At 38.4% G+C, this 20219-nt stretch overlaps 1 protein-coding gene across 1 annotated transcript in view; it reads right to left on the bottom strand.

The window, feature by feature from the left end:
• Positions 1–20219, bottom strand: part of RNGTT (RNA guanylyltransferase and 5'-phosphatase) — a 201488-nt gene that overhangs the window by 89917 nt on the left and 91352 nt on the right. Inside the window, exon 12 of the mRNA XM_070418106.1 lies at positions 17350–17418. Within this exon, the coding sequence (XP_070274207.1) occupies positions 17350–17418 (69 nt within the window). The remainder of the gene's footprint in view (positions 1–17349; positions 17419–20219) is intronic.

Raw genomic sequence — 20219 nt, 5'->3', positions numbered from 1 at the left:
AACTGTATCATTTATCCAAAGCAAATAATTAAAGACTAAAAAGGTTGGGTTAGATGACCTCATGAGTTGAGAATATAAAACTGTTCCAAAGAAAACCAATTATAAGTCAATTGTTTTCTAATTATTCTTAGTCTAGTTGTGTGTGGAGTTTAAGTAGGAGGAGAAAGCAACTGGTAAGTGGCCTGGCTAGCTTCCTGGTAAGAGAGCACTCAGAAAACCTAATAAACTTCTTCAGCAGCTAAACCATTTAGCCTATCTCTACCACTGGGGCACCAGGGAGAGCCTTCCTGAACCAGGTATCCTGTCTTGTCTTTAGCATATGCCTAATCTCCCAATGCACCCTGACCCTACTCTCTGTGTCCACTCCAATGCTTCCCCTAGTCCAGGGGTCCTCAAACTACAGCCCGCGGGCCACATGCGGCCCGCCGAAAACATTTATCTGGCCCGCCGAGTGTTTTTGCCGCCGCTGCCTGTCCTGCTTAGCAGCCGACTCATCCCGGGCCCGCAGTGCGCACGTGTGGAATGTCTGAGGGACAGTGAACTGGCCCCGTTTAAAAAGTTTGAGGACCTCTGCCCTAGTCCATCAGTCTGCACACTTTTACCTTACACACCGTAATGTAATTTGCTGCTATGCCAAATTTCTTCACAGAATGCTAAGCCCATTTGAGGGCAGAACTCTGTCTTTATTCATTGTTATGATTTCTAAAACTCAGCAATGTATATGACATACAGATGACATTTATCAGATGAAAGGGTAAGTTAATATATTCCACAACCCAGGATTAACTTTCACTCAGTATCCAAAACTACTGTCATCTGGTATAAAATTCACTAACTTTTCAAGCTAGCCAACTCATAGTTTCTCCTCTTCTCAGGTAGACACATCCTATCTAATAAAAGACAAAAAGGGTAATTAACCGTATCTCCACTACGCTTCCCATGGGTTAATCAGGGCAATATGCAAATTAACTGCCAACAAAGATGGCGGCCAGCAGCCACACAGCTGAAGTGAGCAGGAGGTTTGCTTGCTCCAGTGATGGAGGAAGCCAAGGTTCCCCGCCTGCCACAGCCCGGCTCTGAGCCCGAAAGCAACAGCTCCAAAAGCAACAAAGTTTCAATTATAGAAGCCAAACAAATCCCAGGTAGCTGCTTTCAGCCAGCCGCGGCCTCAGAGCTGGGAGCACCAGTGAAGGCAACAGAGTTTCAATTATAGAAGGTAAATATATCCCAGAATAAAAGAAAAAAAGGAGAGGCTGGGAGCTTCAGTCACAGGCCAGCCTGAAAACGGCCCTCAGCCCCTCACCCAGACTGGTCAGGCACCCCAGCGGGGACCCCCACCCTGAAGGGGATGTGACCTGCTGCAAACAGCCATCAGTCCCTCACCCAGGCTGGCCAGGCACCCAAGCGGGACCCCAACCCTGATCCGGGACACCCTTCAGGGCAAACCAGCCAGCCTCCACCCGTGCACCAGGCCTCTATCCTATATAGTGAAAGGGTAATATGCAAACTGACCCTAACAGCAGAACCACTGGGAATGACTGGTCACTATGACACACACTGACCACCAGGGGGCAGATGCTCAATGCAGGAGCTGCCCCATGGTGGTCAGTGCACTCCCACATAGGGGAGCTCTGCTCAGCCACAAGCCAGGCTGATGGCTGCCAGTACAGCAGTGGTAGTGGGAGCCTCTCCTGCCTCCTCAGCAGTGCTAAGGATGTCCAACTGCAGCTTAGGTCTGCTCCCCACTGGCAAGTGGACATCCCCCGAGGGCTGCCGGGCTGCCAGAGGGATGTCTGATTGCCAGCTTAGGCCCAATCCCCCCAGGGAGCAGGCCTAAGCCAGCCGGTGGTCATCCCCCGAGGGGTCCCAGTCTGCAAGAGGGCACAGGCCGGGCTGAGGGGACGCCCCCCCCCCCCCCGAGTGCACAAATATTTGTGCACCGGGCCTCTAGTGTCTAAATAAAAGCAGTCTTCTGCTAGGTGATCAACTCTCAATACAAGTAACATCTGAAGGCTAGTTACTTTACACATCAACTACATTAACCTCCTTTTTGCGAATTTGTACTACATAGTATCACTAAAATAATTGTCTATGCTCCTACTACTGGTATGTAGAGTATTATGGGAAAATCACACTCACCTAGTCAGACCATCTTCCCCAAGAAAACAACACCAATATTTAATTTATTATTCCAAGGATAAATGGAACTAATACAAAAAAGAAAATACTTTGAAGCAGGAAAAAAAGTTTGTGCAAATATGTTCTCATTTATACAATACTAGAGGCCTGAAGCACGAAATTGGTGCAAGGGGCTCGGCCCTCGCAGCCCCAGCTGCCTCGGCCCTCGCAGCCCGGCTGCCTCACGGCCCCATGGCCCCGCCCACTGGTCATTCTGGAAGGTCGTTTCGCCATCCAGTCTAATTAGCCTATTAGCTCTTTATTATATAGGATTTCAGTTTGTAGCTGTTACAAAATGAATTGGTCTATCAATAGAAAGAGCTACTAATGGTATCAGTAAACTTTGACAACAAAAGGAGAATCCATTTTTATTATAAATTGATAAAATGTATGCTTTTAAATATTTCCTTCTAAAATTCTGAATTGTCATAAGCATAAGGGTTGGGAAATGTCAATAATAACTCCTTATCTTTTTGCTGATTCCAATATGTCCCCAGATGCAAAAATGGTATCACTAATAAAATATACATTTAAAAATATGACTGGGACAAATTCTGAAAAACAAAGTGCAAAATATGCTACTTTTCTTGAAAAGTAAGATGGGAATAAGAATGTATTAAAGCATTTGTATTTGTTTATAAGTGCATAAAGAAACTATAAAGAGATAAATTTTAAACTAACAGCAATAGATAAATGAGGGAAAAGAGAAGTGCAAGAGGGAGACTTTCTTTTTATTTTTTTACTACTTGTTAAAATTTCTGTATTATCTAGTTAGAAATTAAAATATACCACTATAGCCCTAGCTGGTATGGCTCAGTGGATAGAGCATCGGCCTGAGGACTGAAGGGTCCCGGGTTCAATTCCAGTCAAGGGCACATGCCTAAGTTGTGGGCTTAATCCCAAGTAGGGGGCATACAGGAAGCAGAAGTTCAATGTCTCTCTTCATTGATGTTTCTATCTCCCTTTCCCTCTCCCTTCCTCTCTGAAATCAATAAAAATATTTTTAAAAGATTTTTAAAAAGCATTTATTGAGATGATTATATGGTTTCTTTTTTAAAAAAAAAAATACTACTATAAAACAAAAATTTCAAAAAATATCTACCATTAATGTTTCTATATTAAATGTAAGTCATCACTAGAAAGAACTATCCCTATTCATTTTATTTAAAATGTATCACTGATATGAGAACGTTTGTACTTTATATATTTACTCTCTTAGAATTCACTGATTCTTTCATTTTTGTGAAGTCCTTAATCACATTTATTTACCCTTTCTCTGCTACCAATATATCATCATTAGCAATGTCTTAGTTGTGTGCTAACAGTATATATTTATATCCAGCTGAGACTGATTACAAATTATTCATCTTTAGCTATTTATTTTGTCAACAAAATTCAATGGAAAAGCAAACATTTTATTTATTAAGAAAACTAGAAAAATGATTTTCTCCTTTTTCTTCCTTACACAAAGCAAGCTAAGAGTATTTTGCTGTGTTCCAAAAGCTGAACAGGAAAAAAAGAAAAGAAAATAAGCAAGGTGTAATTTCTTTCTTGGCTCTTAGCTATTACAATTCTTTGGAGATTATTGTATATTTCAATAAAAAAAAATAACACATTTTGGGAAAAGACAGAATGACACTTTTCCAATCTGCCAGGAAACAGAGCCCTTCTTCAACTGAAGACCTATCAAAATATGCAAGCTAATGTCATGGCAACAGAAGCACTCACCATGGTAACATCATCCCCGCTACAGAGGAAAACCACTCTAATTCATCATGTACTTCAAGACAAGACATTAGACTAATTCCAATTTTCATTTTACAATCTATCCATAACATTCAATATACCTGGAAGTAGTAAAGATTTAATAAAAACATTAATATTTCACAAGAAAGCAGTATTAAAATCAAAGCTGACTCAATTTACATGCAAACTGATTCATATAAAAGATATAAAATCAAGCTAATCCACCTTACAAAAAAATCAAGATAGTGGTGAAAATATAAAAGAAAACCAATTATATCACTATTGCTTAAGAGTAAATAGACTCAATACAGAAAGTTATATATTTTACTAATCACAGTATAGCTGATAGATAAAACAACAACAGTCTTTTTAAAAATAAAGAATATACTATCAAGATTTTTATTCCCTGTTTTGTAAATTATTATGTATAATTCTGTTTTTATTTCATAGCAATAGATTAATGGCACAAAAACTCTTTATAGAAACGTGTCTCCAGATGATAAAAGTAAAATCAAAAACGACTTTTTAAAAGATTAGAAATTAATCAGTCATTTCCACAAATAAAAAATTACTATGCTACATAAATCATTAAAACCCTCTTATAAAAGCTAATAAATATGTATTATCAACTTTGTAAATTAAATTAAAAGATCTAACTGCTATTAAATGAAAAGATCTACTACCTACAGCATATTAAAATGCCAAATGGCCATTTTAAAATATTCATTTTTAGGTGACAAACCATAAAAGATTAGCAATTCAAAATGTCAATGAAATCATAAAATTGAAAACAATATATATAAGGATCTAATATAACCTAACTGCCTTCTATGTAGACTAATAACCAGATGGAAAATTCAATTTGAAAATGTTTTAAAATTTATCAAAGTTTGCACCTTAAACCTTACAAAGAATATAGATTTACTAGTATATTAAAATAAACAGCTAATTTTTTCTTTAAAAAAATACCAATTTTTCTCAAAATATTTAAATATTTTGTCATGTATAGCTTATGCTTCAAATTTTTAAGACCATTGTTTATAAGTAAAAATATCAGTTATTTTTGCATCAACAGCAAAACATATGGAGAAACCAAACTGTGATAAAGAAGACAGTAAACCAGCTTCAAATCTAATTTTGGTCTTTACCCTGAAAGCAAGGGGAAGTCACTAGAGATTAAGGAAGATCACTCCAGATGTTGGAAGACCAGTTAGGATGCCACTGCAGTGGTCCAGGCAAGAAGTAATAAATGACAAGTCAGATTAGAGTTGTGGCAGTGATAATGGAAAGAAAAGGAAATAATATAAGAGATACGTTCAAGATGCAAAGCAAGACTTGGAGAAGGATCAGAGGGATGAAAGAGGAGAAAATGTCAAATATAACATCTGGATTTCTCATTTAAGTAAGGTAAAAAATGCTGGAAAAGGATTGGTTTGTACGGTGGTTTGGGGAGTAGAAATGAAGTTCAGCTTTAAAATGTATTAAGTTTCTGGTGTTTTTGAGAAATTCAAAAGGCAATTATCAGAGTAGGCAATTAGATAAACACATCAACTTTTAAAAACCAGCTTAAGCACCAGCAGGGGGATTTGCTGGTTGAAGAATCGTCCCTTGCACCAAAAAGGCTTTGGGTTCATTCTCAGTCAGGGGCATACCCAGGTTCCAGTTTAATCCCCTCGTGTGTGTGTGTGTGTGTGTGGGGGGGGGGGGGGGGGGGGGGGGGTTGTTGTGCAGCCTATCAATGTATCTTTCTCTCTCTAAAATCAATAAACATATCAGTGGGTGAGGATTTTTATTTTTTTAAATCAGCTTTAAAAAAATCTGAGTCACTGATTTTTAGTTAGGAGATAACTAAAGCCATGACTGTGGATGGGATTTCTAGAGAGAGAACAGAGCATGAGAAAGCATGAAGGTCCAGGACCTTGGGTCTTGAGAAACGACAAACTTCAATGGCTAGTAGAAGACCAAGAACTTGAATGACACAAAGATAAGAGGTAAGACTAGAAGAAATCAGGAACACGTGATGTCACAGAAGCCATGGAAAGGAGGAATTTAACACTTGGAGTGGGGGAAACGAGTTAAGTCGGCTCGCATGAATTGCGCGTACTCCACGGGAGCCGTCTTAACTCGGTTCATATAGATTTGCGGTGGAGTGCGGGAAACGTGTAAACTCGGGCCGATTGTAACTGCGTATTACCAAATATTTGTTTGTTTGCCGTTCACAAAGATACCTACCTGCGTATGTGAACCGTTTCATACCCATTGGGGTAATAGGTATCATAAAAATCCCTGATTTTGCGCGGGAAACCTAAATAATTGCCCGCGCCATCTTATATTTTGGCGGGAAATTCACCCCACACCGGAGTGTTAAGAAAGTGAACAGCAGTATAAACTACCACTAAATGGATGAGTAAGAAACTAGGTGAAAAATTATCTTTTTGCAAATGAAAAGAGATCACTGGTGACTTTCCAAAAAACAGTTGATTCAAATAGTGTAAACTTAAATGAAATCCTTTTAAAAACACAATCTTATCTAAAAATACAAAACAATAGAAATAAATCAGGGCTCCAGCAGTATAAAAAGAATGCTTATCTAGTAATGTATCCCTCCATGTGGTCCCTTGAGGCAATACACAGAAACCTAGAACTTTGGAAATTAATATTTTAAAACCATTCAGCTAGATAATCTTGGAAGTACCTTTCTCAGCTCTGATTTTCTCTAATTCTATAAATGCAATTTAATTTAAGTTGAGGCTTTCATGATAATTAATGATTGTTCTGTTTTAGTAAATATTAGATACTGGTGCATTTCTTTATAAACACAAAGAAATCTCCTAAGCTTTATTTTTCTGAATATACCATCCATCAACTTTGCTTTTTCTTATAAAAGTAATGAACTATATGCATTTCTGGATATGTTACAAGGTTATGTCTCTGAAAAAACAGGACATCAGATCAAAAGGTGAAAAAAAACAACAACATTTTCTTCTAAGCTGGTATTTGGGGTTTGTCCTCAACAGAATTGTCACTTTAATACAGTATTTTTATCACTATTTTTCAGTATTTCTCCAGGATACAAAATATATCTTTAGCAATGTCGTATCTTTTACATTTTATTCAACTTCAGTTAGCTCCCTATAATTAATGTAATGGAGCAGAATTAACTTCTTGCCAAGTTTTAGGTAAGTAGCACCAAACAAATGTAGGCCAAAGTAATTTTCCACAAGTAAATGTATCTCCTGCCCTTCATTTGCCTTTGAATATTTCTGTGGTATCAGAATATAGATTGCAAGGGACAACCAAGATGGCGGCATAGGTAAACACCTGAGCTTGCTGCCACGTACAACCACATTAAAACTAAAACTAAAAGACAAAATGAATATCACCCAGAACCATGGGAAGGCTGGCTGAGTGGAAATTCTACAACTAGAAGGAAAGAGAAAAGCCCATTGAGTCCGGTAGGAGGTGCAGAGGTGTGGAAGTGTGGAGGTACGGAGGCACCTGCAAAAGGGGCTGGCAGCTGAGTATGCAGTTGTCTTTTTCAATCAGGAGGGAGATACAAGCTCCCGACTGCTCTGAACTCGAGTTCCGGGTGAGAATTTGGGGACCCAGACTTATACGAAGAGAAACTGGACTGTCTGGCATCCGGCCGGAACGTGAGGGCGGCTTTCTCTAAGAGGTGCTTGCAGCGGTCATTGTTCCTGCACGGGCCGAGGGACACAGATCCCAAGACCTCTCCAAGGCAGAGCTGACTGGCAGCCATTGCGGTTTCCTCCACCCTGGTGATTCCCTGAGACCCCGCCCCACCCAATTTATAACCCCACCCAAGCAGTGAGCAGAGGCTTTTGCATATGAATGGCCTGTTCTTTTGCCATCTAAAACCTAACGAACTTCAGCTGGGTCAAAGAGCTCCAAAGCCTCCAAAAGAAGGCCTAGAGCAGCCTGCACTGCTTCACAGGGGGGCCTCATCTGGGCACTTCCAAACCCCAAACAAAGAGTAGGAATCTGCAGATCTGTCTGTAGCTCCTGCTGGGTGGCCTCAGGCAGTGGCTGAGTTTGCACCTCCTTAGAGATCCAAGAGCCAGTGTACCCAGTGGTCAGAATGAGACCATACCAGAGTACAACTCTTCACATCCATAAGTGACACACTCAGGGACAGATTCAGTGAGCACCAAAGTCCCACTGAAGCAAGTCCTGCTCCATAAGGGTGTCTCCAGCATAGCAGTTCTCCCATTGAAGACACAGCTGGTCCTCACAGCCAATTGGCCTGGAAGTCAATTCCTCCCAGTGATACCAACAACAATCAAGGCTTCACTACAACAAGACTGTGCACACACCCCACAAAGGGGTGCACCAAGAGTGTCCACCTCAGGTAATTAGGGAGGCTGAGCCACTGGGCCCTATAGGACACCTAGCACACAAAGCCACTCTATCAACACAGGGAAGCAGCCAAAATGCGGAGACAAAGAAACATGTCACAAATGAAAGAAATGGAGGAAAGCAAACTACTGGATATAGAGTTCTAAACCACGGTTATAAGGTTACTCAAGAATCTTCTAGAAACGTCTGAGAAATTTAGTCAGAACCTCAAGGATATGAAAAAGGACTAATCAGAAATTAAGCATACACTGACTGAAATAAAGAATAATATACAGAGATCCAACAGCAGACTAGAGGACCCCAAGAATCAAGTCAAAGATTTGAAACACGAAGAAGCAAAAAACACCCAACCGGAAAAGCAAAATGAAAAAAGAATCCAAAAATACGAAGATAGTGTAAGGAGCCTCTGGGACAGCTTCAAGCGTACCAACATCTGAATTATGGGGATGCCAGAAGAAGAGAGAGAGCAAGATATTGAAAACCTATTTGAAGAAATAATGACAGAAAACTTCCCCTACCTGGTGAAAGAAATAGACTTACAAGTCCAGGAAGTGCAGAGAGCCCCAAACAAGAGGAATCCAAAGAGGACCACACCAAGACACATCATAATTAAAATTCCAAGGGCAAAAGACAAAGAGAGAATCTTAAAAGCAGCAAGAGAAAAACAGTTAGTTACCTACAAGGGAGTACCTAATCGACTGTCAGCTGATTTCTCAACAGAAACTATGCAGGCCAGAAGGGAGTGGCAAGAAATATTCAAAGTGATAAATAGCAAGAACCTACAACCAAGATTACTCTACCCAGTAAAGCTATCATTTAGAATTGAAGGTCAGATAAAGAGCTTCACAGATAAGGAAAAGCTAAAGGAGTTCATCACCACCAAACCAGTATTATATGAAATGCTGAAAGGTATTCTTTAAGAAGAGGAAGAAGAAGAAAAAGGTAAAGATAAAAAGTATGAACAACAAAGTGACAACAAATACGTATCTATCAACAAGTGAATCTAAAAATCAAGTGAATAAAAAATCTGATGTACAGAATAAACTGGTGAATATAATAGAATCAGGGACATAGAAAGGGAGTGGACTGACAATTCTTGGGGGGAAAAGGGTGTGGGGGGTGCAGGAAGAGACTGGACAATAATCATACACCTATGGACGAGGACAGTGGGGGGGGGGGGGGTAGAGGGTGGAATGGGAACCAGGTGGAAGGGAGCTATGGGGGGAAAAAGAGGAACAACTGTAATAATCTGAACAATATTTTTTTTTTTTTTTAAAGAAAATGGATTGCAGTTTAAAGTCAAGCTGTGCCTACCCTTGACCAGGGATCCTCCTCAAGTTACACAGACTGGCTCAGACCACTACTTTCTTCTTGTATTTGAATTATTGGCTCAAGGGGCCAAAAGATAAACCACCACATTGTGAGAAGTTCTGAGGATGTTCTGATAAATGTGGTGGATTTAACGTGCATTTATATCTATTTTGATGTGAGACCTCACTAAAATGAGAGTTACAGAAGAGACATCAACAGAAAAAGAAAATGGGAAGACAATAGCAAAAAACAACATGTCAATATATTTTTGAAAGATAAGTAGATAGAGAAGGTAATAGTGCAAGAGCAAAGAAAACTGGATAGTAAGAGGATACCAGTGCAAAGCAATTCATGCTGCATGCTGCAGTTCCCCAGGAAGGATTAGGTAATCTGTTTCTTTGACTGCAATGGTTGCCAAGGGGCAGAAGGTGATGCACGGTACTGAAAACAAGGAGACTGGTTGAAAATTTGTATAAGGTTCATTTACATCTCTAGGTCCCCTCCTCCATCCCAGGCAAAACCCAGGAGATATTTTTATTCTGTGGGAAAAATAAAGTACAGAAGCTCCAGTCCAAAAGATTCAGGCAACAGAAGAGGAAAACTGAAAACTGAAACCTAGAGAATTAAGCATTATGCGAAGCGAAATAAATCAGTCAGAGAAAGATATATATCACATGATCTCACTCAATTGTGGATTATAATGAACAACATAAACTGATGAACAAAAACAGATCCAGAGACAGAGAAGCATCCATCAGACCATCAAACCTCAGAGGAAAGGCATGGGAGGGTGGGGGTAAGGGGGAGAGATCAACCAAAGGACTTGTATGCATGCATATAAGCATAACCAATGGACACAGATACTAGAGGGGGTGAGGGTACGAATGAGGGGATAAGGACACATATGTACTAGGTGTACCGGTTAACAATGGCGGATTTGGGGCAATGAGGGGATAAGGACACATATGTACTAAGGCAATGAGGGGATAAAGACATATGTACTAGGTGTACCGGTTAATAATGGCCGATTTTGTAATCAAAGAAAACACGGTAATTTCAAGAGAAACATCAAAAGTGCTTTCTTCTAAGTAATGTCCATCGCTAGCTACACATTTCCCCATCTTTCAGGTAATTTGTGGATACCGTCCCAATAGAACTTTTCTTGTTTTGAGGCAAACCATTCAGAGACCCAATTTTCCACTTCTTCGTAGGTTTTGAAGTGCTGCTCAGAAAGTGCGTGTGCCATCGATCAGAACAAAGGTAATCTGAAGGAGCAAGGTCTGGTGAATACAGAGGGTGGGTTAATACTTCCCAGGCAAGATCTTTTAACGTGTCTTTAACTGGTTTTGAAGTGTGTGATGGTGCGTCATCATGAAGCAAAATTACTTCGCCGTGTCTTCTGGCATATTCTGGTCGTTTCACGATCAAAGCGTGGTTCAAATTGATTACAGTGGGGCCTTGACTTACGAGTGTCCCGACTAACGAGTTTTTTGAGATACCAGCTGTCTCTCGGCTGATTTTTTGCATTGAGTTGATAGAGTAATTTGAGTTAACGAGCTCCTTAATGAGCTCCTTAACGAGCTTGGTCTCGGAACGAGTTAAACTCGTAAGGCCCCACTGTATTTGTTGTCGGTAGTGATCAGTATTAACGGTTTCACCTGGTCTTGGAAGCTCATAATACACTACACCTGCCTGATCTCACCAAACGCAGAGCATTGTCTTCTTTCTGAAGCGATTTGGCCTTGCAGTTGATGTTGATGGTTGACCTGGATCAACCCATGATTTTGTGCATTTGGCATTCTCAAAATAAATCCACTTTTCATTGCCTGTCACAATTTGATGCAAAAAAGACTTTCGTGCTGTTGAAGCAACATTTTACTGATGACTTTTCAGTTTTCCATTTGTCTTTCATTCAGTTGATGTGGCACCCATTTTCCTTCCTTTAAAATTTTCCCCATTGTTTGTAAATGATTGAAAACTGTTTGCTGAGAAATGTTTAATCTTTCTGCAAGTTGTTTTTGAGTTTGACACGCATCTTCATCCAATAATGCTTGTAATTGTTGGTCTTCAAACTTTTTCGGTTGACCTGGATGTTCTTTGTCTTTCTCATCAAAATCATCACTTTTAAAGCGTTTAAACCAGCGTTCACAAGTATCTTGAGATGAGCATGTTCACCATAAGCTTCTCAAAGTATACAATAACTTTTTCTTCAAAATAAAGTAATGAATTAAAACTTCCCACAAATGTTCTTTTTTTGGCATGGAATTTGACATTTTTAAACATAAAAATATCTATGATGTTAATACCTTCAGCAAATTTGACATATGAAGTTTTGAAGCTTGCTGTCAATACAACAAAATAGCGCACGTATCAAATCGCATATATGTACAACTCCATCTATTGAAAAAAATCCGCATTATTAACTGGTACACCTAGTAAGTGGTTTTAATTTGCATCTCTCTAATGATTAGTGACACTGAACATCTTTTCAGATGTCTATTGGCCATCATCTGTATGTCCTCTTTGAGAAAAGTCTATTTAAATCCTTTGTCCATTTATAGTTGGACTAGCGGCCCGGTGCACGAAATTCGTGTGTGTGTGTGCGGGGGGGGGGGGGGGGGGGGGGGGGGGGGGAGGGGGGGGGGTTCCCTCAGCCCGGCCTGCACCCTCTCCAATCTGGGACCTCTTGGGGGATGTCTGACTGCCGATTTAGGCCTGATTGGGATCAGGCCTAAATCGGCAGTCAGACATCCATCTCGCAATCTGGGACCGCTGGCTCCTAACTGCTCACCTGCCTGCCTGCCTGATTGCCCCTAACCACTCTGCCTACTGGCCTGCTTGCCCCCAACTTCCCCCTCCACCGACCTTCTTGCCCTCAACAACCCCCCCTTGCCAGCCTGATCGCCCCCAACTGCCCCCCCCACTGACCTGCTCACCCCCAACTGCCCCCCCGACAGCCTGCTCGCCCCCCAACTGCCCTCCTGGAGGCCTGCTCACCCCCAAATGCCCTCGCCTCCTGGCCTGATCACCCCTAACCGCCTCTCCCTCGGGCTCACCACCATGGCTTTGTCCGGAAGGACGTCCACAAGGTCTCCTGGAAGGTCTCCTGGTCTAATTAGCATATTACCTTTTTATTAGTATAGATTATTTGGGTTTTTTGGTGTTGAGTTGTATAAGTTCTTTATAAATTCTGGGTATTAACCCCTTATCAGATGCATCACTGGCAAATATGTTCAAAGGAGTTTTTTTGAGTTTTTTTTTTTGCTTAGAGAAAAATCATTTAAATTACCTGTTTTAGTCCTAAAGATATTTGGCAATTAAGTAACAACTGTTCAAGGAGAAAGATAGAAAATAACATTAAATTTGGCATCATAAAAGCAAACCAGCCCTAGCCGGTTTGGCTCACTGGATAGAGCGTCAGCCTGGGGACTGAAGAGTCCCGGGTTCGATTCCGGTCAAGGGCATGTACCTTGGTTGCAGGCACATCCCCAGTAGGAGGTGTGCAGGAGGCAGCTGATCGATGCTTCTCTCTCATCGATGTTTCTAACTCTCTATCCCTCTCCCTTCCTCTCTGTAAAAAATCAATAAAATATATTTAAAAAAAAAAAAAGCAAACCACTGCTCCATAAGTCCTGTGGAATAGAGACCAGGGGAGACCGAGTATGCACAGAAATCCTAGATCTCATTAGGGCCCAAACTGTTGCTCTTTTCTGTCAAAATGTTAACATCTCTCTTGGACAGGAGGCCTCAGAATAAGATCAGCTGGTATCAGAGAACCCAAGAAACTCCATGTCAGGGAAAGAAATGATATGGATTGGTGACCAGGACCTAGACTGTCATGGGAAAGACAAAGGTTTGTATGAAGATAGAAATCACTTTGACCAAGCTGGTCTAAAATTAATTAAATCATTTTGTGATGTGATGTGTACGTGTGAGTGTTGCTTAAAGAGCTGTGAGATTAACTGTCCATGCCTAAGGTAACATGGAAGACGCTTCACAACTACTTTTCCATTTCCTTTATACATACACCCTAATATATTACCATCAGACTAACAGGGGTAACTTAGGAATACCTATCTTTAACACTGTCTGCGTGTAGTAATGAAAGCAGCAGATGCACAAAAAGTGGACTCAATTATGAACTCATCAGAATTCCACCTTTCTGGAATCAGGACATGGAATAAGTTAAAAATCTCAAGGAAGAACCTAAGAAGTACAAAGGGATCTCTGCAATATTGCAATGTGCTGTGATTTAGAAGGGGAGACAAAGTGAGGGCTTCAGAAGAAATGCCTTCAAGTAAAAACTGGACTGGATATATTACCATTTATCAGGTAATAAAAATTTAACAGTTGTTTTACAGAGTTTAAAGAAAGAAGTAGTAATAACCATAACAAGCGACTAAGCAATTCCGAACTCTAGGCAAGAAAAGTTTTCTAAGAAAGAAAAATATACTAGTTGACTCAGATGTGAACAATATTTATGTTACCATAGAAATACAAATACTGAATATTCATTTAACCAAACATGTGCAATAATTATAATTGTATAATACAGAGGAGGAGGGTGAGGGAGTGTTGGTAGAGTTAGAAAGCTCAATCCTGTTCTAGTAGAAAGTAAGCAGATCATGTGCAAAACGAAACACCAAGAGCGAGCAGCATAAATATATTTTGCAAATAAAGGAAGAAAAAAAGCAGCTAAAACAACAAACAATGGTTACCTCCTAGGAGTGCACTTTGGGTCTGGGGAAGGGTAGGAGAAGGAACTACTCTATTTTCCAGTATAAGCCATGATATTTTAATTGACTTTAATATCATGGCCATGTATTATAAGAATGTTACTTGGAGCCTATATAATTTTTCCATAATATTACCTCTTTTATTTTGAATATATTAAAAAATAGAGAAAAGAACTGTAAGAAATAAGGTAGCAAAAATTCTCAAAAAACTATTACAACCAAATCCAAAGGTATATTAAAAATTATATATAACATGATCAAGTAGCATTTATCCCAGAATGCAAGAATGGCTCAACATGAGGAAATTACTGTAATTTACTACATGAATGTCATAAAAGGGAAAAATGGCATGATACTCTCAACAGAAAAGCACAGATAACAGGTAACAGAAAAGACATTTGTTAACTCCCAAAATCTACCTCTGATTGGGGGAAAAAAAAAAAAAAAACCCTTTGTAAAAACAAAAATTTCTTAACATGATAAAAGATATCTAATAGAAATCTACCAAAAACATACTTAATGGAGAAAATTTAGCCACATTCCCTTTGAGATTGAAATAAAAGATAAATGTCTCCCTTTCCTCCATCCAATTAGAGTCATTGTTTAAACCAGTACTAGAGGTTCTGGCCAATATATAAAATTAGACAATTATTAGAACTAACAGTGTTCAGCAAGGTGGTGAACCAATAAAATAATCAACAGTGTGATGGCACACTAGAAGTAGCAAATTCTTCTAAAGTTTACTATAAAAATGGAAAATATTAAGTATTTAGAAATTGGATTAGAAACAATTAAAAATTTCAACTCAATTAGAGAGCAGAAAAAGACCTGAAAAGAGCTATACCATATTCATAAGATAATTTAACACTGTAAAAACATCTATTTTCTCCAAATTAATCTAAATGCAAATCAATTCCAAATAAATGCCCAACAGAATTTTTGGGTAATATGACAAACTGATTCTAAATCTTATATGTTAAACCAAATATCCACAAATATTTAAGAAAATCCTGGCAAAGAGCAGAGAGTCTTGCCTTACCAGATATCACTTACAAAATCATTGTAATAACAAGTGCGGTTGCTAGAATGGGAATAGACTAATAAATCAACTGACTATACTGGACATCACAGGGACTCACCTGTCAGGCCACTTCTCTTACATACCACCAAAATCTCACATATGCATGGGTCTGAACCATGAGTTTGCTACAATGAAATTTACTGTAGTTACTGTTATATTTAGACTTTAAATCTTTCCAATGGAGATTAGGCCTAGAAAATACTGAAACTTAAAAGATCTAACTTCCATATTTCCTAAGATAGCATTTTCTACAATTTCTGTCCCCAGCGTCTAACTCTCCTCCATCTCCTCCTCATTAGACCACAGAAGATTTCCCCCTCTATCAGTTTTGGCAAGGGCAGCTGTTAGTGAAAGCAAATATCACATGACCTCACTTATATGTGGAATCTAATGAACAAAATAAACTGACAAACAAAATGGGTCCAGAGGAATAGATGCATGGAACAGGCTGACAGATTTCAGGGTAGGGGGCGGTGGGGTTAACAATTAACCAAAAAACATGTGCATAAATGCATAGCCCATGGACACAGATAATAGTGCAGTGAAGACTTGGGGTGGGGTGTGGTCTAGGTGGAGGGAGCCAAAGGGGGTAAGAATAGGGGACATTTGTAATACTGTCAACAATAAGTAAAATAAATTTTTAATGCAACATATGCTGAGGGTAGCACATGAAATACAACCATTTCCTGTAGAGTAGTGGTTCTCACACTTGAACATGCATTAGTCACTTGGAGAGCTTGTTAAAGCACGAAGTGCTGGACTGCATTCCCAGAGTTTCTAATCAGCACATCTCGGGTGAGTGACATAGCTAACAACTTTCTGTGTGGTGCAAATGCTCCTGACCACAGGTCACATTTAAGAAACACTGCCCTATAGAGCACAGGGTCGCAAGTGAAGGCAATTTTGTTCTCCAGGGGAAATTAGACAGTGAATGGATTATTTTTGGTTGTCACAACCTAGAGCAGTGATGGCGAACTGGTGACACGCGAACTCATTTTTTTGGTTGATTTTTCTTTGTTAAATGGCATTTAAATATATAAAATAAATATCCAAAATATAAGTCTTTGTTTTACTATGGTTGCAAATATCAAAAAATTTCTATATGTGACACGGCACCAGTTAAGTTACGGTTTTCAAAATGCTGACACGCCGAGCTCAAAAGGTTCGCCATCACTGACCTAGAGGGATGGAAAGGAGAGGTAATACTGGCATCTAGTAAGAACAAACCAAGGAGATGTTGATAAACATCCTATCATGCACAGGATAGCTCCCCACAGCAAAGAATTACCTTGTCAAAAACATCAATAGTGCTGAGGTTGAGAAACCCTACCATAGAGTAATACAAAACTTACTCCAAATATATGATTTGACTACTAAGTTGTTGAAAGTCCTTTAATGAGTTTCAGAAATTTGATATGGAATAAATATTCAAAGAATTATATTTTTCTTCAAGTAGAGATAACTCTTTGAATTTTATTCATCTACAGCAAAGTTAAGTTTTAGAAATATTAATACTTAAAGGTATATTGGCCTACAGTAAGAAATAAACATTTATATAATATTATTGATAGATTTATAGTAAAGAAACATAAATTAACATTTTATAAGATTATTATATTAAAGACTAACTTTCTTGAAAAATAACAACCAGCTATATTTATTTCTTACACTGAGTGAAAAAGCAAAAAACTGTTCATTTCACTATTTTATATATTCAGTATAAATGAAATCTTTTAGAACAGTTTGTTTTAAGGAAAAACAGTGATTACAGGAATAATTAATACTAAATAAATGTGTCTGAGAAAAAATGTACTTTATAGATACATGCATGTATGTACATGTACATACATATCTACCACACCACCACCACCACCACCACCACCACCACCACCACCACCCCACACACACAAATGAACTTACTCCAGTAGGCTGAAAAATAAGTCCATCCATTTCATGGCTAACTTCTTTTGCAAAATTTCCTTCAAGTAGCTATAAAATAAATATATGTATTTTCAGAAATACAATAATCAATACAATAATCACTTTAATTAAAGGTATTTTAAATTCTGTAAACTTTATAAAAACTTTTCTTAAGTTTTAAGAACTGAAATGCAAAATGAGAGAGAGGGGTTGTCCAGAGGAATATAGTTTAATACATTATAAGGTATGTTTTTTAATATGTGAAGATTTCCATTCTATGGCAGGCTAGATATCTTGAATAACAGTCCTAACTACAACCAAAATGATGGATAAAATATTTAAAACATTTTTAAATGCATTGCTGAGTCAGGATGAAAGGAATTTTAATATGGAAAATTCAATGTGGATTTAAAGCATTGGTCTCACTGACAAAATAAAGGGAGAAACTCTGGGAAGTAATAAATAAAGGGAATAAAAAATAAACATATAGAACAAAGGAGACAGCAGAGAAACCTGCTTGGGGATGGAGTGTGTGGGAGAATCCCCTGAGAATCTGTAACCACAACTAACTCAAACATAGGAAACACAATCCGAAAATACATCACCTGTGTTTTTCCAAAACCCTCAAGCAGAAAAAATTTTAGCCTTACTTTTTTGTCTTACTGTTTCTTTTCTTTTTTGGTTTTTCCTATATTTTTTTTCAAGCAAAGAACTGCAGTACAAGGGATGCACAGTACAAAATACAAATAACAGTTTTCTCAAAGCCTTATCTGCTAAAGAGCAGAGTTATAAGATCCAATGCTCTCTAATTAGTTCTGAACAAGTCGTTTTAAATTCTTCCTTTTCGTGGATTTTTATTATTTTGAAGAACTGAACATGTGTATCATGACCAGAAATCCTAATACTGATTTCTGCATTTCAGGGAAGAGAACAAAATATACTTTCACAGAGCCAGATAGGGCAGTTTTGGGATTCATATATGTGTCTCCAAATTTTAGGATCTGTTGTGGGTTATCTAATCCAAATCTTTTATCATAATCACATCCTCTTAAAACCACTACACTCACTTATAGGGAGATTTACATTCCAACAGCAACAACCGAAATTTCAAGTGTATTTCACATGCAACAAGATTAGTGTTTCTCCTCCCCAACTGTGACCTCTACCTTCTCTGCCATTACTTCCTTCAAAATCTGTAATTTCTCTAAACTGGGGCAGTGAGCAAAATTAGAGCAATCCTAGTTCCTAACTGCTTAAAGACCAATTTGAGTTTGAATATCTACAGTCCCTTAAAACTGTAATGCTCCTTAGTCAAATTCCTAAGGACAGAAATCAGAAAGGCTAGGGTGAGGGTAAATGAGGAGTTAGTGTTTAATGGGTAGAGTTTCAGTTTAGAAAGGTGAAAATCGATCTGGAGGTAGATGACAGTAATGGTTACACGACAATGTAAACGAATTTAATGCCACTGAAATGTATGCTTAAGATTTGTTAAAAAGGTCCATTTTATGTTATGTATATTTGCCTCAACTTAAAACATATGTATAGAACTCTTAATATTTTCTGTTTTGTTTTGTTCTTTCCTCTCATTTATAACACTATGAAAGTGGGGAGCTTGCCAACTGGATCTCTTAGAACCATGTTGTCGAGAGTTTAGCCAAATAGGCAAAAATTTCAGGACAGATCTGAGATTCATACATTGATCTCCAATTTACTCAAAGGTTTAAATGACCTAGCCATCTGAGGAGGAACTCTGCCTAACTAAAAATTCAATATGGATTCAAAGCACTGATTTCTTATAAATTTCTTTCAAGAGGTAAAAATAAACTCCAACCATCAAAATGTCAAAAAATATCAGCTGACACTCTTGCTATAACTTTGGAAGGCAATGTTAAACTAAAAGCTTTGTTTCATATGTTATCTACTCACCCTGGAGAAAAAATGTTTTTGAAACCTATGCTCATATTTAGAAGTACAGCTATATATACTTCTTTCAGTTTAATGTACCTCATTTTGGGGAGAGGAGTTAGTGGTTGAATCAGTGTGTTCTGTATTTGAGATGGGTTTATATTGCTATAGTTATCTTCAGTGCTCAACGACTTTGCATTCCTTCAGCAGATGACTGCTGTTAACAATGGGTATAAAGTGGTTTTGCCCATTTTTCCTGCTTCACTTTTAGCTTTCAGTGTTTTTCAAATATCCATGAATGATGAATAAAAGTTCAAATAAGAAAAATATATATAACTGGATACCTCATGTACCCCATTATGTAAGAAAAAGTAACTTGCTACATTCATAGCATAGTCCTGCTGAGGAATGATGTAATAAAAACCAAATATCACAATCATCTTTTTAAAAAACACTTTTAAAGGGTTAAAAAACTTGTTCTCCTTTTATTGTAGGTACATCATTTATAGCAAGTAAACAGCTTTTCCATTCTTAGACCAAACTTCTCAACTTCATACACTGGGCCATCCCTAAACATAAAGTATGTAATAAATTAACAGTATAAAATACAGAGTTGGCAAGACTAAATAACACGATGTTATCTGAGAATAAAGTCACCTAGATACATAGCAGCCAAAAACAGCCTTGGGCCAAGGATATTACATTAATAAAAAGCAAAAAAAAAAACCTGCTCCTGCCAAAACATCCTGCCTATGCAGGGCAAAGTTCAGTCTCCTCTAGGGAGAGAGAGAGGCAGGCTCACTGAGGGAAAACCCATCCCTGAGACTAGGGGCTCAAGGTCTAATACTACTATTAATACTAAGACTTTAGGAGGAAAACTAAGAAAACCGTGGTTCCCACAAGTCAGGCACTGAGTGACAAGAAACAGTTGTTTATAGATGAGGGAGAGCACAAGAGCAAAAAAT

This window comes from Myotis yumanensis, unplaced genomic scaffold (genome assembly GCF_028538775.1).
Source record: "Myotis yumanensis isolate MYYU_CA2020_CCGP unplaced genomic scaffold, mMyoYum1.0.hap1 SCAF_6, whole genome shotgun sequence".
In the NCBI taxonomy this organism is placed as follows: domain Eukaryota; kingdom Metazoa; phylum Chordata; class Mammalia; order Chiroptera; family Vespertilionidae; genus Myotis; species Myotis yumanensis.
Note: the sequence above shows the minus strand (reverse complement) of the source record. Positions and strands in the feature narration are given on the sequence as shown.